The sequence below is a fragment of the Hylobates moloch genome, unplaced genomic scaffold (assembly GCF_009828535.3).
Source record: "Hylobates moloch isolate HMO894 unplaced genomic scaffold, HMol_V3 SCAFFOLD_2, whole genome shotgun sequence".
In the NCBI taxonomy this organism is placed as follows: Eukaryota; Metazoa; Chordata; class Mammalia; order Primates; family Hylobatidae; genus Hylobates; species Hylobates moloch.
Window position 1 is genome coordinate 29,467,111 of NW_026652277.1, and position 23,643 is coordinate 29,490,753.

Here is a 23,643-nt window from a genome sequence, read left to right on the forward strand (position 1 = left end):
TTTTATTTCTCCTTCCCTTGTGAAGCTTAGTTTGGCTGGATATGAAATTCTGGGTTGAAAATTCTTTTCTTTAAGAATGTTGAACATTGGCCCCCACTCTCTTCTGGCTAGTAGAGTTTCTGCCGAGAGATCCACTGTTAGTCTCATGGGCTTCCCTTTGTGGGTAACCCGACCTTTCTCTCTGGCTGCCCTTAACATTTTTTCCTTCATTTCAACTTTGGTGAATCTGACAATTATGTGTCTTGGAGTTGCTCTTCTTGAGGAGTATCTTTGTGGCATTCTCTGTATTTCCTGAACTTGATAAAAAGAAATAAACAAAGCCTCCAAGAAATATGGGACTATGTGAAAAGACCAAATCTACGTCTGATTGGTATATCTGAAAGTGACGGGGAGAATGGAACCAAGTTGGAAAACACTCTGCAGGATACTCTCCAGGAGAACTTCCCCAATCTAGCAAGGCAGGGTTCTATTACTCCTTTGCATAAAGCCTTGCAATGGCTTCTCATTGAAATTAAACATTTCAAAGTTTTAGATCTCACTTAAAAAGTCCTGCATATTCTGGCCCCTGTCTGCTTCTCTTATTCTATCTTTTCCTGTCTTCACTTCACCAACTGTGCCACACTGCCTTTTCTATTTTTTTGAACACACTGAGCACATTCTGCTTCATGACTAAGTGTTTTAGGTATTCTTTATGTCTAGACTACTGTTTCCCTTGATCTTTTTGGGACCAACTTCCTCTTCTCTGGTCATTCAGATCGCAGCTTAATGACAAGCCTTCCACTGCTATCCAGTCCCGTGAACCTAAAGCTACTGGCCCCTTTTCCAGCTCTATATTTAAATAATCTCTGTTACACTTATCACAACATGTTTCTTATTTGTTTTTTTATGTCTTCTCACCAGCCTCCTCCTCTATGTAGAATGTAAGCTCCATGAGAGCAGAGACTTTATTTATTTATAGCCCTAGCACCTGATGCACTTCCTGGAGCACAATAAGTAGCCACTTCTTTTCAATAATATTTGTGAAATGAAAGAGAGGTCCAGCTCTTAAAGATGCAACGGTAAAGTCATGGTATTGCTACAGCATAGTACAGCTAGCATGCATGACTAGCCCAACAAAATAAGTGCTATAAATGTAAGTTGTATCTATAAGTCATGTTTATAAAGAGTTCTGGTTATACAGTTCAAGGAGCAGTTCATCTGAAATCTGGTGGGGAGGAAGGATAAAGTAGGCAAAGCTACGCTGAGGAGATAATCTTTGTGCCTGGTTCTTGAATAAAGAATAAGGGCAGAATAGAACATTAGAACTAACTGAATAAAGGAAATAGCAAAAAGCTAGTGCTTGGTGTAGAAGTACATGGGGTGTTTGGGGAATAGTGAGTAGTTCAGCTAGAGGTAAGAATAAGGGATGGATAGATAAAAAGTTGGAGCAGTACAAGTGCCAGCTTATAAAGAATTATATTTGCCATAGTAAGTTTTTGGACTTTGTATAGGAAACAACCTATACTGGTGGCATTATGGAAGATATAAAGAAAGGAACAGATAGAGAACAGTTTGACTCAGAAAAAAGGGAATGCCTAAACAGTAGCATGGGGGACATGGATACAGATGGAATATTCAGATATAACATGTATTAAAAATGTTCTTTGAGTAGTTTGAATTTTATTATTTCAAATTATCTGCCCTAAAGATTTATTTTTATCTATCTTACAGAATTTAGTTGATCTTGCAGGCAGTGAAAGAGCTGCTCAAACAGGAGCTGCAGGTAATTAAAACTCATGAAATATGTTAGTCTTAATGTCTTCCTATTTTACGGGTTTAAAAAATACTATGAGGCATTTTTAGAAATTGATAAAGTAATTATATTCATTATTAATAATAATGAATCATTAATTATGATTTTCTGATAAAAGTCTTTAACATAGAAATCAGCATCTATATCTGCTTAATTTTTATTTTAGTCTACAATAGCATCAATTAAAAAATGAAAATTATACAGTTGATGGGATTGTACAGCAGGAAAGCCCATGAGAATTCCATAAAAACCATTTAAACTTTCAAAATAAGGAAATTAAGAAAGATAGTGGGGTACAAAATTAATATACAGATATTAATTTTAAAAAGTTAAAATATTAATAAACAAAAACCAGTTAGAATATTTAGTAGACAAAAAGACTCCATTTATAATAACCTAAAAGATGTGATACCTAGGAAGAAACTCAAGAAAGATTTGTACAAGACTGATATAAACAAAACCTTTTTTTTTTTTCTGAGGCAGACTCTCACTCTGTCTCCTAGGCTGGAGTGCAGTGGGATGATCTCAGCTCAATGCAACCTCCACCTCCTGGGCTCAAGCAGTTCTCATGCCTCAGCCTCCCAAGTAGCTGGGATTACAGACATGCACCATCACACCCAGCTAATTTTTGTATTTTTAGTAGAGACAGAGTTTTGCCATGTTGGTCGGGCTGGTCTCCAACTCTTGGCCTCAAGTGATCCACCCACCTCGGCCTCCCAAAGTTCTGGGATTACAGGTGTGAGCCATCACACCCGGCCTAAGAAAACTTGTAAATCAAACTTGAAGGACACCAACAAATACTTGAAAAAATGGAGAAGCATATTTAGATGGAGAAGATTCAAAATCACAAGGATATCAGGCCTCTGTGTTAATTTCTAGATTTAACACAATCCTAATAAAAATATCAAGAGTACATTTTCATGTTTAAATTAGGTAAGGTGATTTTAAAATTTGTATGAAAACATAAAAACAGACAAGAGTAGCCAGGAAAATTCCAAAAAGCAGAAAGTGGAGTTTAAGATTTTACTATCTTACTATAAGATAGTAAAACATATTATAATGCCATAGTAATTAAAACTGTGTGAATTGTCAGCCCAGTGAAATTGAATAGAAAATCCATTAAGAGTCCCAAATACATACAGAAGTTAGAATACAATAAAGATGGTCCTTCAGATTTGTAAAGAAAAGATAGATTATTCATTAATTGATAGCCATTTGGGAAAAAATTAAGTTGGATCCATATATCATACACCAAGGAATGCATTATAAGTAGCTCAAAATTTTCAATATGAAAAAAACTATAAAAATTATTGGAAGTCAACTTACAGTGGGAAAACCCTTTTGTAACTGATACGAAGTCCAGATGCCTTAAAAGCTTAAAAGAAACCAACAAAAAACTGGGCAAAGGATGTAAATGAATAGTTCATAATGCTTAAATGGTTTAGCTTGCACCTGCACTCTTGCCATTAGAAGAGCTGCTGATCCAAGGAAGATTAGAAGTTTGTTCAACAGACTTGAACTCATTCTGCAGCCTATTGTAGAGCCACTCAACTGAGCCTAGCCTACATCCCCCAAACCAGTCTATCCTCAGACCTGTGAACAAAAAATAAATGCTTGTTTTAACTGGTTGGTTAGGTAGTAATGTTACAGCAATAGCTAATTAATGCACCTGTGAAATAACATCTGTTCAAAATTATTTTTTGCAATATTTATTTGTATAGGCAGTAGATCGAAAACCTACATGTCCTTCAGTAGGGGATGGGGTGGGTGAATGAAGTCTGATGCAGTCATAAAATGGAATTTTATACTTTAAAAAAGAATGAAAAAGATCAGTGTTTACTGATATGGAAATTTTTCCAAGATATGTTGGCAAGTGAAAAAAAGCAAAGGCAAAATAGTATGTATGGTCTGTTACTATTGATATCAGTGAAGAAGGAAGGAAATAAATATATATGAACCTGTATTTTTAAAAATCTCTAAAGAATAAACAAACTAATAACAGTGGTTTCCTGGTAGAGGTATAGGAACTGGTTGAACAGGTGATAAAAGTGGAAGGGAGCTTTTTCAAAGTGTACTTTTTTTTTTAAACTTTTTGAAACATGTGAGCATATTAACAATTTAAAAATAAGAAATTAGAGGTTAATTTGGTTGTAAGTTCATAGTTCCCTATATTTAGATGTTAAAAAAAAAAAATTGATTTGAACTGAAGAGCTAGAGAAGCTCTTCCAGGAAACAGGTTTTTTTTTCCCCTACATTCTTCCGTCCCTCTTCATTTTTTTCTTTTTACTATTTTTCTCAGGTAATAACCTTTCTGATTCACTTGAAGTGGGACCAATAGGGAGAGAGCTCTTTCTACCACTGATATTAAAGATGGGCTCATGTCTAAACCAGAGCATAGACTTTAGCATCTGCCCTCTAATTTCTCTCATTAACTTAGCGATAAATAAGTTTATCATCTAGAAAAGGAATCAAGTTTAGTTTTCGTATTTGTTTAATAAATTCAGGTGTGCGGCTCAAGGAAGGCTGTAATATAAATCGAAGCTTATTTATTTTGGGACAAGTGATCAAGAAACTTAGTGATGGACAAGTTGGGTAAGTTTATCCTGTTATGCACTTACCTACTGATTCTTATATTTTTCATTAGATTGAGCATTGCAATATTTCAATGACACTCAAATGTACTGATTTCTTCCATATATTCAAAAACTTACACATATGACTATAATCTACTGAATTTACTTTGTTTTAAATATTTTTTAGTTAGTAGTTTTAATCTGCCTCATATAACCTGTAAAGTAATTTTTGAAACTGTGGCTGATTTAAGAGTTCTGCATTAAAAACCAACTACTTTGTTATATAAACGTTCTCAATCTTTTTCTCCCATAAACTTATTCCTTGCTAAGTGGTTTCATAAATTATCGAGATAGCAAGTTAACACGAATTCTCCAGAATTCCTTGGGAGGAAATGCAAAGACACGTATTATCTGCACAATTACTCCAGTATCTTTTGATGAAACCCTTACTACTCTCCAGGTAAGTTTGATTTTTATCTCAACTTAATATGGGGGAAGATCAACTTGAAGAAGAAAAAATTACCTACTAAAATTAAGCATAGTTTTTTTAATTAACTCACCTGTTATAATCGAGACATTGTCTACTAAATAGCATTTCTTAATTTAATTTTGCCAGACTTCAATTATTTGTATCTTACCTTCACAATTTTTGCCACATCCAACACTATTTTACTGAAATTGACTTGATATTTTTAAAATAATTCACTTTTTGTACTTAATTTATTATAAAAGAAAACTTTAATATTAGTCCTATCAATGGGAAACCATTATTACTTGCCACAAATAGAAGGTAACAAAAAAATTGTGTGTCTGTCTGTATAACAAAATAATTCTGAAATTCCCAGTAGTTAACTGTTGCCTTCATTTGCTCTGAGCCTAAGGCCTACATTTTCTATTTTAAAAAGGAGAGGAGGCCAGGCCCGGTGGCTCACACTTGTAATCCCGGCTCACACTTGTAATCCCAGCACTTTGGGAGGCCGAGGCGGGCGGATCACGAGGTCGGGAGATAGAGACCACGGTGAAACCCCGTCTCTACTAAAAATACAAAAAAATTAGCTGGGCGTGGTGGCGGGCACCTGTAGTCCCAGCTACTCCGAGAGGCTGAGGCAGGAGAATGGCGTGAACCCGGGAGGCGGAGCTTGTAGTGAGCCGAGATTGCGCGCCACTGCACTCCAGCCTGGGTGACAGAGCGAGACTCCGTCTCAAAAAAAAAAAAAAAAAAAAGGAGAGGAACCAGCCTGACCAACACGGAGAAACCCTGTCTCTACTAAAAATACAAAATTAGCCAGATGTGGTAGCGCATGCCTGTAATCCTAGCTACTGGGGAGGCTGAGGCAGGAGAATCACTTGAACCCAGGAGGCAGAGGTTGCCGTGAGCCGAGATCGTGCCATTGCACTCCAGCCTAGGCAACAAGAGCGAAACTATGTCTCAAAAAAAAAAAAAAAAAAGGAAAGGAAAAATGAGAAATATCCGTAGGGTAGCTTTCTCAATGAAGGATTCAATGTTATCTAATGGTCACCTTGTTGTACCCAACTGAAGTTACTTATGGTACTTATACTCTGAGAAACATTGCTTTAAATAGCTGTTGAGCACCAGATCAAGGTACTGTCAGAGGTGCAAAGAGAAACTAGAGTCCCTGGCTTAACAGAATTAATGAATTCTGTGACAAGGCACATAACACTTGTCTTGCAACATAATTGCCTTTGATTAGTAGTTAAGTGGTTAATAACTAGTATAGAGTTTAAAGGAAGGAGAGATATTTTTGGCTAGAAGCAAAACTTCAGAGTAGAGGAGGCGTTAGCACTGGACCTTGAGGGGTAAATGAGATTCCAATAAGCTGATGTTTTTAAGTTCTCTAAATATATGTTTTTTATCCTCCTGAAGACTGTCACCCAGGGTAAGGTACAGAGTATTGTTATAAGGACATAGAATGTTCCCTTTGTTCAAAAGTATTAAGCCAACTGGAATGAGTATTGATATTTTTAAAATTTGAATATAAGAAAGCTAAATATTATTAATTAAATTCAAATTTTTTTAAGTGTTGAACACTTAGCACTTTTGTATTTTTTTTCCAGTTTGCCAGTACTGCTAAATATATGAAGAATACTCCTTATGTTAATGAGGTATCAACTGATGAAGCTCTCCTGAAAAGGTATAGAAAAGAAATAATGGATCTTAAAAAACAATTAGAAGAGGTATGTACGAATCATTTATTTCATTAAATAGAAAGAACCAATTTAGAATGGAGACCTGCCCAAATGCTCAGAGACTCTTCATTCCTGAATATCTTGAGTTGCTACAACTTAGGTTTAAAAACCTAAAAATCACTTTTAAACGAGAAGAAATCCACTCATAAAAATTTTAGTTTAATTTACTATAAATTGTAAGATTTGGTTCTTGAAATTATTTTAGATTTTGTTTTTTATTTTCAAAGGGCAAAATCTGAGATTATCAAATGGGCCAAGTAGAGATATTTCTTAAAATTTTTCACAAATACATATGAATTCGGTTAAAAAGAGAAACTACAGAGTTACTTAGAACCACCTTCTGTGTTTTCATGTTATCCTGAATTCCTCTTCTAACCCTTAGATAGCAATCTAGTAATATAGCATAATTACTTATCATTTTAGTTTGTTTTAACCATCATCGTCCCATATTTTGTAAAAAATCACGCATTAATGATCTTTTTTAAAATGAGCTAAAATATCAAATGGTAATCTTATGAGAACATCTCTATCTTTAATATCGGAATTCAAGTCTTTGTCTTATGACTTCTGACTATTCATATCTTCTTAGGCAATTAATAGTGTTATATTAACAGCATTGTTGTCTTATACATGGTATATAGAATAGTTACATGAGAAGAAATGTGTATTTTATTGTAAGTCTGAGAAATTATTGATTATGATAACTGCATTTTGGTGTTCTGCAGTTAGAGTATATTTTATTTCAGTGAAATTGAAATTCTTATAGTTCATATACAAATTTCTTATTCTTTTATGCTACTTTATGGTTTTAAAACTTAGCCATATTTATTATTAACATAATCCAATATTGCATTCTATAGGTTTCTTTAGAGACGCGAGCTCAGGCAATGGAAAAAGACCAATTGGCCCAACTTTTGGAAGAAAAAGATTTGCTTCAGAAAGTACAGAATGAGAAAATTGAAAACTTAACACGAATGCTGGTGACCTCTTCTTCCCTCACGTCGCAACAGGAATTAAAGGTAAAATTAAAAGATGACAGCTTAAACTTGATGTACAGAGAATAGAATTGGTATTTCTATATGTTTATTATATAGTATGCACTTTCTTTCTTTTGATACAGTATAGTCAAGAAACCCAGAAGATTTTGTGTTTTCACATTACCTAAGAGATTCATTAAAAATACCAACTTCTGATTCCTATTTGTAGAGATTCTAATTCAACAAGTTTGGAATGTATTTAAATAATTTATTTGCAATATTCTACTTAATAAATTCTAAAGAAACTGGGTGATTGGAAGCCACAGGTTTCTAGAATATGTGGAAATATTATTTTCTACTTAAACAGAAATATTAATCTCAGGAAAATTGGTGTAGAATAAAAAACAACATAATTGTGTCAATGTAGAGTCTGGTGAAAGAAAATAAAAACAACATAGTGAACAAAATTCTGACTTTGTGTGATTTTTTTGTTTGTTTTTAATTGAGTAGGAATTTATTTATTCAATAGACTTTTTGGGGTTTGAGGGTGTCATGGATAAGAGAATGACCTCTGGAGCTAGACTGCCTGGATTTGAATCTGTCATTTCCTAACTCTTGGCCTTGGACAATTTCTTGAATTCACTTTGCTGCTTTTTCCTGTGGAAGTAGCAGTGTGGAATAGGTTGATACTCACCTCATAAGTGTTGTGTGAGAATTAAATGAGACAATAGGTAGAATTAGCTCAACATAGCACTTTCCACACAGCATATTCTCAACTAATGTACGTTGTTAATATGAATAAGCATTATGTACAGAGGTATACGGAAGACAATCAAGAACTATTGGTTGAGTGGTGAGCGGGAAATAGCCCAATGAAAGACCTAGAGAAGAATGTTGCAAAAGAGACCTACGTGTACAAAAGCTTGGAGTTGTGAAGAAACATTATGTATTCCTTGCACTTAAGATGTTCTAGTAGCAGGGGCGTTTTAAACCTCCTTAAGGGATTTGAATGTGATGTTTTGCTAACAACAAAGAGCAGCCTTGTGTGTGACATCAGAATTATAGTTGAGAAAGATGTAGCTGCTGTGCACATCAGATTGCTTGGGCCTGCAAAGATTGTGGCTCTGGAATTGGAGCAAATTGGATAAATTGGAGAAATGTTTGGAAGGTAAACTTAGCAGGACTTTGTGATTGTTTGGATGTTGAAGGCAGAGAAAAGGAGAAGGAGGTGTCCAGAATGACTTGCAAGCAATTCCTTGGCTTCATGGGTAGCTGGTAACAATATTGGTTGAGTTAAGGAACACTGAATAAAGAGCAGTGGAAATGGTGGGTGTTTTATTTGGGATTTCTTTTGAGATGTCAGGCTGTTGAAAATGCAAATGTGTGAATATGAGGTAGAAGATTTGAGATATAAATATCAATTTGGGCATTAACTACTACAGATCCAAATTAAAGTTTGTTCTGGTTGCATGTTGAGAGAAGGCAACAGAAGGCAAAGTAACAGAAGGCAAAACTCCAGTTGGGTAAAGCAGAGAAAGAAGAATCCATAAAGCAGCCCAGGTTTAGCTCTAGAGTTAATAATAAAACCTACTGAATGTGGTAGCTAAGGGGAGAGAATATTTCAGGGAGGTAGTGGTCAGCAGTGTCATACTCTGCTGAGAAGTTAAATAAGATAAAGATGGACAAAAATTATTTGCATTTAGAAACACAGAGCTCATTTGCAAAAGCAATTTGAGTTAAGTGATGGGGGTGAAAGCCACCTTATAGTGTGTTGAGGTGGCCTAGATGGATGGGATCTTGAATATAGTAGAAAGAATTGGACTAATATAGGAGAAATACCTCTTGAATTGGAGAAAACACAGAGGAAAGGATAGGCCTAGGTTTATACTTTCTTTGTGAAATAGGTTTAATTTTTCTGCTGAGATGGCAGGTGATGGTAGAGTCATAAGTTTACAGAGGTACTAAGAGTTTGAAACAGGCTAGCCTTTGTAGGTAATGAAAAAGAAAGCTAACAAGGGGGAAGGGAATATTGCCATGCAGCATTAAAGATCCAGTTTATCTTGTCAGCCAGTCTTCTGGCTATGTGGCTCTGGCAGTGCTCAGGAGGCTGATAAAGGTCTTGAACACAGTGTCATTTGAGTGTGCCGTGTGGGGTCCATGTAACAGAGAGTGGGTCAAATAATTTGAGAACATTGACCTCAAATTTCAGACATGATTACAGTGATCTATGGAATCTAAGATGACAGGGTGAGAACCAACAGGGAAATGGCAAAAAAAAAAAAAAAAGGTCACGCAACAAGGGAACAGAGCTAAATAGCCCCTGATAAGCTAAATAGCTATAGTGGGATTAACTAAATTAATGATTTGGAAGGATAGCAACAGCAATAAGAGCAAGAGGTCTAGGTTTATGACTTTCAGATATGAAGGTCCAGGTGTGGCTTTGGTAGCAACTAGCATTAAACTGAAGGTTATTGGAGTCGAGGATTTATATATGATGGGGCTTTTGCAGAGCAGGGTGTGGAAAGGGCTGGCCATTTCAAGCAGAAGGACAACACTCAGGCATGACAGTATGCAGTATATTCTGGGGACAACAAGTAATCTTAAGAGGCAATGTGATGGAATGGTTGCATGGATAGGCTCTGAAGTAATAGACAATGGGCTCAGCCACCAATTGGCTATACAACCTTACACAACTTCTCCAAACTTGTTGGGCACCCAGCTCATCTGTTAAAAAGATGTAGTAAGGTTGATACTCGATATAAGTATCATCTTATCTTATTTGATTCTCTCAACAACCTTAGGGTTGTGTATTTCAGATGTGAGTACAACCCTAGGGTTGCCGAGAGAGTCAAATAAGGTGAAATGATACTTGCACCAAGTAAAGAGACAAGAGAAGAATGGTGGCTATGAAACCTGGAGAAACACACTTAAGAGGCAGGCACAGGAAGAGAAACTAGCAAAGCAGAGTGAGTGGTAAGGACAGCAGCTGGGTAAGATAAGAACCAGGAGATGGGTCCCTGAAGTGTTGAGGAAGGAGTGGGTAAATGATGAGGAGGACAAAGTAGGAAAAAAAGAAAATGGTAGTTAGAGTGAAGTAAAGAGTCAAGAGTTTGATTTTTTTTTAAGCAATGTCCTTAGACTAATAAAATTTTAAACTAGGCTTAATAAGAATTCTACCAAGTCAATGGTTTTCAAAAATAGAAACTAGTTCCCTTGTTTTATTATGTTTGAATACAGATCTATATGACATAATTTTGATTTCTTCTTCTTTAGGCTAAAAGAAAACGAAGAGTTACTTGGTGCCTTGGCAAAATTAACAAAATGAAGAACTCAAACTATGCAGATCAATTTAATATGCCAACAAATATAACAACAAAAACACATAAGCCTTCTATAAATTTATTAGGAGAAATTGATGAATGTGAGTGCTTTTTTCAAGTGGAACTATGTTTAATTATAAAAGCATCCTTATAAAGAGAAACTATGTTTACAGCTCAGTTAATGTAATAAACATGTTTAAATACTGTGTATTTCATATGTGATTACAATGGAGACTGTGATTTAAAATAAGTAATTCTAAAAATACAAAAAAACTAGCTGTGCGTGGTTGCAGGCGCCTGTAATCCCGGCTACTTGGGAGGCTGAGGCAGGAGAATCGCTTGAACCTGGAAGGCGGAGCTTACAGTAAGCCAAGATCCGTTGCACTCCAGCCTGGGTGACAAGAGTGAAACTCTGTCTCAAAAAAATATAAATAAATAAATAGAAAGTAATCATAAGTTCTTTATTCTAAATCTCTTAAGAATGATGCACTAGTTGAAACACACATTGAGACAGGTGTTTATTTTCTAATTATTATTCAATTAAATTATTAGTTATATGGCATCTGCCTTTGCTAATCTTAAAAGAGTGGCATTGACATAGGAATCTGTTTCAAAATTATTTCTTCAATAGTACAGTCTGTTGGGGGGGCATTTTAAATCTACTTATAATGATCAAATCTCAAATTCAGAATTTGTCCTTTTAACCTGTATTTCATTAAGGATCCTGTATTGTGTCACTAATTCCAACCAGTGATCATCTTAATTCATACAATAATATAAATGACCATATCTATTAATGTACTTTTGGTATTCATACTCTGAGCACATATTAGTTAATTTGAAGTTCTTAGTATCTCTGATAAGAATTTTTTTAGTAATCTTTAATTTGACTTAGGAAATTTGGTAAACATGGACAAATTTTGTTTTCTCTAATTATAGCTGTCTGTTCAGAGTCTGATGTTTTCAGTAACACTCTTGATACATTAAGTGAGATAGAATGGAATCCAGCAACCAAGCTACTAAATCAGGTAACTTAATGTATTTTACAGCATATAATGCTTTTACTCTTTTTAAAATTCTTTTGTTATTAGATTTTGTTGTTACTTGTTCTCATTTAATTTCAGTAATGATTTTGGCTCTAATGAAGGCTTCTCTCTTTACATTTCTACTCTATAACCCTCAGGCACCTAGAGGAAGGCTAAAAATTTCATAAGGCAGACATGTGCTAGTAGGTAAACCTTTGCTTCTAGCTCTTTACTAGCAGATCTTAGTATTCATGATGTTGTAAGGTTTCTGTTTTGCCTTGGTAAACTTCATTAGGGTAACAAGACTGATTTTAAAAGTGTCAGTTCTCAGGCATTTATACTGTATAGAATAATACATAAGGGAGAGGTAATTTTGGTGAATACATCAATAAGTTTAGATTCTATGTTTACTTCGTAGATTGCTCGTGTTTAAAGATACATAGTTGTATAAAGTAGTAGACATTTTCATTTGAATTTTAGAATATAATTGCAGTACTCCTTATTATTGTTAGTTAATTCCTATAAAGTATTGTGGACAAAGTGTTTTTGTGTTCCTAATACATACATTAGAAGTTTCTTGGGTTTTTTTACAATCTCTGGTGTAAAAAAGTATTTTTTTAACTCATGGTTTATCTCTTCTCTTATAATAGTATAGAAAATAGAAATAGGCCTCTTTAAGTATAGTAAAACACAGTTATCATTAGCTTTAGAAGTCAATGAATAATATCTCTGTTTCCATTCTTGAATTCAGAACCATCTGAGACATAAAATAGGAGTTGGTTAGATTGGGGAATTAAATTATCAGTTTTATTACTGAGGAGCTTGAGGATTTATGGTCAAAATTCCCTGTCGGGCACAGGCAAACATACAATTTATTGATATATTTTTAAAATTCTCCTTCTTTCAAAATAATCTATTCTAAGTTAGCTAGTTTGCCAAAATATAGAACTTTAGAAAGATATCAAATCAAAGTTAAATTAGTTATTTAAATAATCCAAATTTTATTAAGGAAACAAAAAATATATGACTTTTCTGATTGGAAAATCTGTTCCTGTTTATAATAGGAGAATATAGAAAGTGAGTTGAACTCACTTCGTGCTGACTATGATAATCTGGTATTAGACTATGAACAACTGCGAACAGAAAAAGAAGAAATGGAATTGAAATTAAAAGAAAAGAATGATTTGGATGAATTTGAGGCTCTAGAAAGAAGAACTAAAACAGATCAAGAGGTAAGAGAGACAGAAATGTAAAACTAAACTAAAAGCATACTTTTAAAAGAAGTATTCTCTTTTTTCTGTAATGTAAGCTTTTTAAATATTTTTTTAAATGCACAGATAACATTTTATGTGTTTATTGTATACAACATGATGTATGATGTTTTGAAGTATATATACATTGTGGAATGGTTAAATCTAGCTAACAAATGTACTACCTCACATACTTATTGTTTTTGTGTTGATAGCACATAATATCCACAAATTTTATGCTTTTTAATAATATAATACATTGTCATTAACTATAGTCACCTTGCTGTACAATAGAGCTGCTGAAATTTATTCCTGCTATCTAACTGTCATTATGTCATCTGACCAAGATTTCCCCATTTCCTTCTCCCTGCTAAACACCCCAGCCTCTCATAACCACCATTATACTTTGTACTTCTAAGAGATCAGCTTTTTAAGATTCTGCATATGAGTGAGATCATGCAGTATTTGTCTTTCTGTTCCTCGTTTATAATGTTCTTTGGGTTCATCCATATTGTTGCAAATGGTAGGATTTCTTTTTTTTTTTTTTAATAGCTGAAGAATATTCCATTGTGATTTTATACCAAATTTTCTTTATCCATTCTTCTGTTGGTAGACTCTTAGGTTGGTTCCATATCTTGGCTGTTGTGGAAAGTGCTGCAGTAAATATGGGAATGCAGATATTTCTTGAACATACTCATTTAATTTCCTTTGGGTACATACCCAGTAGTAGGACTGCTGGATCTTATGGTAGTTCTATTTTTGCTTTGTTGAGGAACCCTCATACTGTTTTCTATGTATTCCCACCAACAGTATAAAAGGATTCCCTTTTGTCCACATCCTTGCCAACAAGTTCTCTTCTGCCTTCTTGATAAGCCATTCTAATTGGGATGAGGCAATACCTCACTGTGGTTTTTATTTGCATTTCCTTGATTATTAGTAATATTGAACATTTTTTTTCATGTATCTGTTGGTCATGTATATATGTCTTCTTTTGAGAAATGTCTGTTCAGGTCTTTTGCCTATATTTTAATTGGGTTGTTTGGGGTTTTTTTTGCTATTGAGTTGTTTGAGTTTCTTATATATTTTGGATATTAACCATGTGTCAGATGTATAGTTTGCAAATATTTCTGCCATTCTGTAGGTTGTCTCTTTATTGATGATTTCCTTTGCCTTTAGTTGTAATTCCATTTATTTATTTTTGGTCTTTTTGGTTGTGCTTTTGAGGTCTTATCCAAAAATTCCTTGTCCTTACCAATGTTATGAAGCATTTCCACTATCTTGTTTTTAGCAGTTTCATAGTTTCAAGTCTTAGTATTTAAGTCCTTAACTCATTCTGAATTGATTCTTGTATATGATAAGAGACAGGAGATCTAGTTTCTTTCTTCAACATATAGATATTCATTCAGTTTTCCCAGCACCACTATTGAAGAAAGACTATCCTTTCCCCAACGTATATTCTTGGCACTTTTGTCAAAAATCAGTTGACTGTATATGCATGGATTTATTTCTGCATTCTGTTCTATTGGCCTGCTGTCTGTTTCTATGCCAGTAGCATATTATTTTGGTTACTATAGTTTTGTAATATATTTTGGAGGCAGATGGTATAATGCCTCCAGATTTGCTCTTTTTGCTCAAGATTGCTTTGGCTATACAGGGTGTTTTGGGGTTCCATACGAATGTGAGGATTGTTTTTAATCTACTTTTGTGAAGAATGTCATTGGTGTTTTGATAGATATCACATTACATCTGTGGATCACTTTGGGCAATATGGACATTATAACAATATTCTTCCAATCCATGAACATGCGTATCTTTCCATTTGTGTCTTCTTCAAATTCTTTCATTAATGTTTTATAGTTTTCATTTGAGAGATCTGACACCTCCTTGGTTACATTTCTTTCTAGGTATTCTTTTGGTAATAAATGAGATTGTTTTCTTTGTGTCATTTTTAGATCGTTTGCTATTAACATATAGAGATACTACTTTTTTTTATGTTGATTTTGTATCCTGCAACTTTACTGGGTTTTTTATTAGTTGTAACAGTTTTGGATGGAGTCCTTAGGGTTTTCTGTATATAGGATCATATCATCTACAAATAGAGACAATTTAACTTCCTCCTTTCCTATTATGTTTTATTTTTCTCTTCTGCCTAATAGCTCTAGCTAGAACTTCCTGTACTATGTTGAATAAAAGTGGCAAAAGGGGACATCCTTATCCTGTTCTAGATCTTAGAGTAAAAGGCTTTCAGCTTTTCCCCATTTGGTATTATGTTAGCAGTGGGTTTGTTGTATGTGGCCTTTATTGTGTTGAGGCATATCACTTCTATACCTAATTAAGAGTTTTTATCATGAAGAGGTATTGAACTCTGTCATGATTTTTCTGCATCTGTTGAAGTGATTGTATGACTTTTTTCATTGTTTTGTTAATGTGGTATGTCATGTTTATTGATTTGTTTATGTTGAACCATTCTTGTATTCCTGGGAGAAGTCCCACTTGGTCATGGTCAATTATCTTTTAAATGTGCTGTTAAATTCAGTTTTATAGTATATTGTTCAGGGTTTTTCTGTCTGTTCTTCAGGGATATTGGCCTGTAGTTTTCCTTTTTTGTCTATTTTTGGTATCAGTGTAATGCTGGCCTCATAGAATAAGTTAGGAAAAATTCCTTCCTCTTCAATTTTTTGGAATACTTTGAGAATAATTGGTATTAGTTCTTCTGTAACTATTGGTAGAATTCAGCAGTGATGCCATCAGGACCTGGGCCTTTCTTTGATAGGAGACTTTTTATTACTGATTCAAGTCTCCTTTCTCATTACTGGCCTGTTCAGGTTTTCTATGTATTCATAATTCAGTCCTGGTAGGTAATGTGGTACAGGAATTCATTCCTTCTAGGTTTTTCAGTTTATTGGCTTATAATCGTTCTTTGTATTTCTGTGGTATCAATTGTAACGTCTCCTTTTTTATTTCTGATTTTATGTGTTTGAGTCAGCTGTCTTTTTTACCTAGTCTAGCTAAAGGTTTATTGATTTTGTTTCTTTTAAAAAAAAAAAAAAAAAACTTTATTTTGTGGATTTTTTAAAAGTCCCTATTTTGTTTATTTCTGCTCTGATCTTTATTCTTTCCATTTGCTAATTTGGGGTTTAGTTTGTTCTTGTTTTTCTAATTCTTCGAGGTAATAGTTTAGGTAGTTTGAGATCTTCCCTCTTTTTTGGTGTAGATGTTTATTACTATAAACTTCTCTTTTAGAACTGCTTTTGCTGCATCCTATACATTTTGGTATATTGTGTTTCCATTTTCATTTGTCTTAACTTTTTTAAATTACTCTTTTAATTCATTAACCCAGTGGTTGTTCAAGAGCATGTTTAATTTTTATGTATTTGTAATATTTCCAGAATTTCTGCTATTAGTAATTTCTAGTTTTATGTCATTGTGGTCAGAAAAGATACTTGATATAATTTTGATTTTAAATTTTTTAAGACTGTTTTTGTGGCCTAATATGATCTGTCTTAGAGAATGTTCTATGTGCAGTTGATAAGAATGTGTTTTCTGTAGCTGTTGAATGGAATGTTCTGTAAACATCTATTAGGTCTCTTTGGTCTAGACTGCAGTTTAAATCTGCTATTTCTTTGTTGATTTTCTGTCTGAATAATCTGTCCATTGCTGAAAGTGTAGTTTCAAAATCTTCTATTATTATTGTGTTGCAGTCTCTCTTCCTTCAGATTGTTAATATTTGCTTTATATATATTCTGCCATGTTCAGTGTACATATATATTTACAATTGTTACAACTTCTTGCTGAGTTGACCCCTTTATTATTATGTAATGGCCTTGTCTCTTTTCACAGTTTTTGATGTAAAGTCTATTTTAGCTGATGTAAGTATAGCTTCTCCTGTTCTCTCACAATTTCAGTTTGCATGGAATATCTTTTTCCACCCCTTCCTTTCCATCTATTTGTATCCTTACAGGTGAAGTTAATCTCTTTCAGGCAGCATATATTTGGATTTTTTAATCCATTCAACCACTCTGTCTTGTAATTGGAGAATCAGTCCGTTTACATTGATAGGTAGGAACTATTGTTAGGTAGGAAATTACTACTTCCATTTTGCTAATTATTTTCTTATTTGTTTTTTAGATCCTTTTATCTCACTGTCTTCCTTATTGGTTAAATTATTTTCTCTGAGAGCATGTTTTGATACCTTTCTATTTTTAGTGTATTTATTACGGTTTTTTTCCTTCGTGGTTACCATCAGGCTTACAAGAAAAAGTCTTACAGTTATGGCAGGTTATTTTAAACTGATAACTGATTATCGCTGATTACTAAACAAACAAACTCCACACTTTATCTCCTCCCACCTTCTGAATATATGATGTTCTAACTTTTGATGTCACAACTGTTTTCCTTCAGTACTTTTACTATATCATTGCACTCCCTCCTGGCCTGTAAGATTCCTCTTTGTTGTTGTTGTTGTTGTTGTTGTTGCTTAATTATACTTTAAGTTCTTGGGTACATGTGCATAACATGCAGATTTGTTACATAGGTATACATGTGCCATGGTGGTTTGCTGCACCCATCAACCTGTCATCTACATTAGGTATTTCTCCTAATGCTATCCCTCCCCTAGCCCCCCAATCCCTGACAGGCCCCAGTGTGTGATGTTCCCCTCCCTGTGTCCATGTGTTCTCATTGTTCACCTCCCACTTATAAGTGAGAACGTGTGGTGTTTGGTTTTCTGTTCTTGTGTTAGTTTGCTGAGAATGATGGTTTCTAGCCTCATCCATGTCCCTGCAAAGGACATGAACTCATCCTTTTTTATGGCTGCATAGTATTCCATGATGTATATGTGCCACATTTCCTTTATCCAGTCTATCATTGATGGGCATTTGGGTTGGTTCCAAGTCTTTGCTGTTGTAAACAATGCTGCAATAAATATACGTGTGCATGTGTCTTTATAGTAGAATGATTTATAATCCTTTGGGTATATACTCAGTAATGGGCTTGCTGAGTCAAATGTTATTTCTAGTTCTAGATCCTTGAGGAATTGCCACACTGTCTTCCACAATGTTGAACTAATTTACACTCCCACCAACAGTGTAAAAGCGTTCCTATTTCTCCACATCCTCTCCAGCATCTGTTGTTTCCTGACTTTAATGATCCTGGCCTGTGAGATTTCTGCTTAGAAGTCTGCTGCTAACCATAATGGAACTCCCTCCTATGTTATTTGCCTCTTTACTCTTGCTGCTTTGCTGCTTTTAGGATTTTCTCTTTGTCTTTCACTTTCGAGTTTGAATATAATATATCTTAGGGCAGGGTCATTTAGATTGAATCTGACGGGTAACCTTTGACCTTCCTATATGTGGGTATGTATTGCTTTCTTCAGGTTTGGGAATTTTCTGCTATTATCTCTTTAAATAAGCTTTCTGTCCCTTTATCTTTCTCTACTTGAACTGCAGTGACCCAAATATTTGCCTTTTTGATGTTGTCCCATAAACTTCATTCCTTTTCATCCTTTTTTTTTTTTGCCTCCTGACTCTATATTTTCAAATAGCCTGTCTCAAGCTCACAAATTCTTCTGCATGATCAGTTCTTCTATTGGTGTTCTTTGTTGCATTTTTCATTTTGTTCATTGTATTTTCTTGCTCTAGGATTTCTGTTTGGTTTTTTTTATTATTTCAGTCTCCTTGATAAATTTCTGGATTGTTTCCCCTATGTTTTCTTGAAGTTTGCTGAGCTCACTCAAAATAGCTATTTTGAATTCTTTGGCAGATTATACATCTCCATCTTTAGGATCACTCACCAGTACCTTACATTGTGCATTTGGTGACATCATGTTTCCCAGATCATGATGCTTGTGGTCATGCAGCAGTGTCTGCACATTGAAGATGAATTTAGCTATTTGTTTTAGTCTTCACCGTCTTTATAAGGTCTTTTCAAGATCCATAGTATGACTGAGGTCAGCGTGTTATCCTGCAGAGGCACTACTGGACACCTTTCTCTATAGGTCCCCAGGTGGGCAGAGCTGTTCTTATTCCACAGATGAGAGGGGTCAGTATCAAGATCCAGGGCCATTTGAGAGTCTGCTGATGGACAAGGGTTGCAAAACCTGCCACAGGGACTTGGATATGCCTGTCTCCCAGTAGGACCCTTGGCTGGGTAAAACCATTCTAAGACTATCACTAGGAGAAACTGAAACCAAGCTTCAGAGTTAATTCAGAATGTGCTATGGAACCAATGTTGGTAAGCTTAACCTGGTGGCACCAGCAGTCAAGACTCCCAGCAGTTCCTTATGCAGGGAGGATTGCTTGCATTCTGTAGCTGGGACATTCAGGGTTCTTTCCAGAACTGCTGTGTGATGGAAGCCAGCAGGCCTGTCCTACACAGGCAGGATAACTGCCAGGCTGCAGTAGAGAGGGGCTGCAGTCAAGACAAGACCCCTTTAGGACCTATTATGGGAAAGATGCATCAAGCCTGTCCTGGTGGCTGGGGCAAGTGCTTCACCCAGCAGTTCCCAACACAGTCGAGATAGCTTTCTGACTGCAGCAAAGAGGCATTGAAGCTGAGACAGGGCCCCTTCAGGATCTATTGTGGGATGGGGGACTGCAAGCCTGACCCAGTGGCTCAGACAGGTTCATCTCTTGTCAGTTCTCTGTGTGGGTGGGAGCAGGGAGGCTGCAGCAGGGGAGGGCTGGAGCCAGTACATGTCCCCTTCAGAATCTGCTATGGGACAGAGGCCGGCAAGCCTGTCCTGGTGGCTCAGATGGGCATGTTCCCTTCTGGGTCCTTGTGCAAGCAGTACTAAGCTAGGACTACAGCTTGAGGAGGGCAGGAGCCAAGTTACAGGCTAACTTTTGGGTCCACTGCCAAGACCAATGTTGACAGGCAAAAGAGCCCATCTGCCGAGACCCTAGAGTGTGTGATTCCTCCTGGACCCCTTGACAGATAGTTTTGCTTGCAGACTCTACGCCAAACAGGGCTGTAGCTAAGTCCTTCAAGGAATGGGACCATTTCTGCATATGAACCTGGGAGCACAATTGGCAGGACTCCCACCTGGGTGTTGGTAGGCACTCTCAAAAACAACACTTCTGGGTCTTGAGTTCTCCTGGGGTTTTGCAACCTCCTACCTGAATCCAAAGGCTCCCACAAAAAGACTTGTCTATAATAGGTACAGAATTCTTGTTGTTTTGCAGGGATGTGAGCAGGTGACCTCCTATTCTGTCATCTTCTTGACATCACTCGGAAGTATTGTCTTAAAGATTTTTTTTTCTAAGATTGAGATGTTGAAGATCTAACCATTTTTCATATGTATATACAATTTAGGAAATTTAAGAAATATTTTCTTCATTTATATTTTAAAAATAGTTAAATCATATTTGTTTCCCTGGTGCTTATGCAAGAGAAAAAGAAATTAAAAGCATCTATGGAAAGGGTTGGTGTATCTGCTTCTTGATGGATTTGTCTTGAAATTGTTTCCTTATAGTTTGTATATTACATTTTATTGAGCATATATAAATGCTACCTAGAGCATAGCTGTTTCCTACTGAGATCAGTATGAATTTTAATATCTAGATGACTATTTTATATATGGATGCTACATATTAATGGATTTCTTTTTCTTTAGAAAGTATGTTTCTAAATAATTAAAACATTAGAATAGCTGGAGAAGCTAATTTTGTACGTTTTGTTTTTCCTTCTCCATCTAAGAGAGTTATGTGAAAATTGGTATAAGTAATACTAAATAGTTTTAATGGAATTTATATAAACAGATCACTCATTTTCTAAGTATAAAATATTAGGCTACATGTTAAGAGAACTTAATCCAGAAACCATCAGATTTTAGGGACTCAGAAATTGTCCAAAAGATTAAAGGGAGTTATTAGTGCAAAGTGTCCTTAACCTAGAGGCCAAAATAATATGAAATTATTTTGCAGAATTTTTCAATGCATATTCATTTTTCTGGAACAAGAATCTGTAGTCGTTATCAGACTTGCAAAGTGATTCATGAACACTCCCCCTTCAAAAAAAAATAAGACCCAGTGTTTTATGTAGTTAAAAGATGAATTAATTTGCAGCTACTATTCAGACTTCTGTGTGGCTAGCCCAAAAGGCCATGATCCTTTTTCCTCGATATCATTGTTCAGTTTCTCAACCTCTTTTCTTTTTTAAAGGAAAAAAGAATTCTATGCCAAAACTATTATTTCCATTCTACCTACAAATTAAAATTATTTCTTTCATAGGTATTATATTCAAAGAGGTAAAAGTCTATAAGGTCTCCACAGGGTTTCATTTAGCTTATTTTAAAATGCATATTAAATGAAGTGCAAAATGTCATGCATGACAAAACCATTGGACTTTAATCAATAAAACTAGGTTTTATGGAAGGGACTGGCCTAGTGTCATGATTAAGAACATGGTCTCTTGAGTGAAATTGCCTATATTTAAGCCGCATTTTTGCCACTTATAAACTCACCTCAGATCCAGTCCTATTATGAATTGTTGCCAAGGCCTTGGGCAAGTCATTGAATCTCAGGGCTTCCTATATTTCTCCACCAGGAGACCAGGTGCTCACCAAGGTCCCTTCTGACTTTAAAATTTCGTCTAATTTATGTATGTTTTTTATATGTGATAATAACATGACATAAAACTAACTTTTGGGATAAGTGGCAATAATTTCTCTAATATTTTTCTCACATCATTAATATATTAATTAATAAGAAAAATTGAAGCTTATTGAATTGAGTCAACACAGAGAAAGATTACAAAAATGCCACAGAATATATGACATGTATTACACTGCAGTTTTTCTTCCATTTTAACCACAGTTGAGGGGGAAGAATCCTACTCCCTTCTTTTTAAATTTCTTTTTCTTTTAAACACAACGCTCAGCTTTCTAATCTAAAAGATACATAATTTAAAAATTTTTTCTTTATAGAGACGGGGGTCTTGCCATGTTGGCCAGGCTAGTCTCACATTCCTGGGCTCAAGTGATTTGCTCGCCTCAGTCTCCCAAAGTGCTAGGATTACAGGTGTGAGCCACTGCTCTAGGCCCTTTATTTTTAATTTGACACAAATTTTAAGGTTACTTAAAAGATCATGTAATAAAAACATCCTGTTCAAAAACAATTTTGCAGTGTCTAGTCCATGTTAAACTAAAAATATAAGTCTATGTGTATGTAGCAAAATATGTTCCAAAACCTACATTTTGGGAAAAGGTTTAGCTAAAAGGGAATAAAAGTCAAATTATGGCCTTAGTGTGTCCGGAATTGGTGGGTTCTTGGTCTGACTTCAAGAATGAAGCCGCGGACCCTCGTGGTGAGTGTTACAGCTCTTAAGGTGGCGCGTCTGGGGTTGTTCGTTCCTTCTAATGTTGGGATGTGTTCGGAGTTTCTTCCTTCTGGTGGGTTCGTGGTCTCGCTGGCTCAGGAGTGAAGCTGCAGACCTTCACGGTGAGTGTTACAGCTCTTAAGGCGGCACGTCTGGAGTTGTTCGTTCCTCTTGGTGGGCTTGTGGTCTCGCTGGCTTCAGGAGTGAAGCTGCAGACCTTCGCGGTGAGTGTTACAGCTCTTAAAAGCAGTGTGGACCCAAGTAGCAAGATTTATTGCAAAGAGTGAAAGAACAAAGCTTCCACAGTGGGGAAGGGGACCCGAGCGGGTTGCCACTGCTGGCTCGGGCGGCCTGCTTTTATTCTCTTATCTGGCCCCACCCACGTCCTGCTGATTGGTAGAGCCGAGTGGTCTGTTCTGACAGGGTGCTGATTGGTGCGTTTACCATCCCTGAGCTAGACATAAAAGTTCTCCACGTCCCCATCAGATCAGTTAGATACAGAGTATCAACACAAAGGTTCTCCAAGGCCCCACCAGAGCAGCTAGATACAGAGTGTCGATTGGTGCTTTCACAGACCCTGAGCTAGACACAGGGTGCTGATTGGTGTATTTACAATCCCTGAGCTAGACATAAAGGTTCTCCACATCTCCACCAGACTCAGGAGCCCAGCTGGCTTCACCCAGTGGATCCCGCACCAGGGCTGCAGGTGGAGCAGCCTGCCAGTCCCGTGCTGTGCGCTCGCACTCCTCAGCCCTTGGGTGGTCAATGGGACTGGGCGCCGTGGAGCAGGGGATGGCACTCGTTGGGGAGGCTCGGGCCGCCCGGGAGCCCATGGAGGGAGTGGGAGGCTCAGGCATGGCGGGCTGCAGTCCTGAGCCCTGCCCCGTGGGAAGGCAGCCACGGCCGGTGAGAAAGCGAGCACAGCACCGGTGGGCTGGCACTGCTGGGGGACCCAGTACACCCTCTGCAGCCGCTGGCCCGGGTGCTAAGCCCCTCATTGCCTGGGGCCAGCAGGGCCTGCCGGCTGCTCTGAGTGAGGGGCCCGCCAAGCCCATGCCCACCCGGAACTCCAGCTGGCCCGCAAGCGCCGTGCGCAGCCCCAGTTCCTGCTCGCGCCTCTCCCTCCGCACCTCCCTGCAAGCTGAGGGAGCCAGCTCCCGCCTTGGCCAGCCCAGAAAGGGGC

The 23,643-nt window shown here is 36.4% G+C and overlaps 1 protein-coding gene across 5 annotated transcripts in view; it reads left to right on the forward strand.

The window, feature by feature from the left end:
* Positions 1 to 23,643, forward strand: part of CENPE (centromere protein E) — a 92,590-nt gene that overhangs the window by 10,792 nt on the left and 58,155 nt on the right. For all 5 annotated transcript variants that reach the window (XM_032175131.2, XM_032175208.2, XM_032175441.2 and 2 more), the window contains exons 9-16: positions 1,711 to 1,762; positions 4,297 to 4,384; positions 4,696 to 4,825; positions 6,442 to 6,561; positions 7,434 to 7,592; positions 10,824 to 10,971; positions 11,810 to 11,898; positions 12,960 to 13,127. In XM_032175131.2, coding sequence (XP_032031022.1) covers positions 1,711 to 1,762; positions 4,297 to 4,384; positions 4,696 to 4,825; positions 6,442 to 6,561; positions 7,434 to 7,592; positions 10,824 to 10,971; positions 11,810 to 11,898; positions 12,960 to 13,127 — 954 coding nt within the window. The remainder of the gene's footprint in view (positions 1 to 1,710; positions 1,763 to 4,296; positions 4,385 to 4,695; positions 4,826 to 6,441; positions 6,562 to 7,433; positions 7,593 to 10,823; positions 10,972 to 11,809; positions 11,899 to 12,959; positions 13,128 to 23,643) is intronic.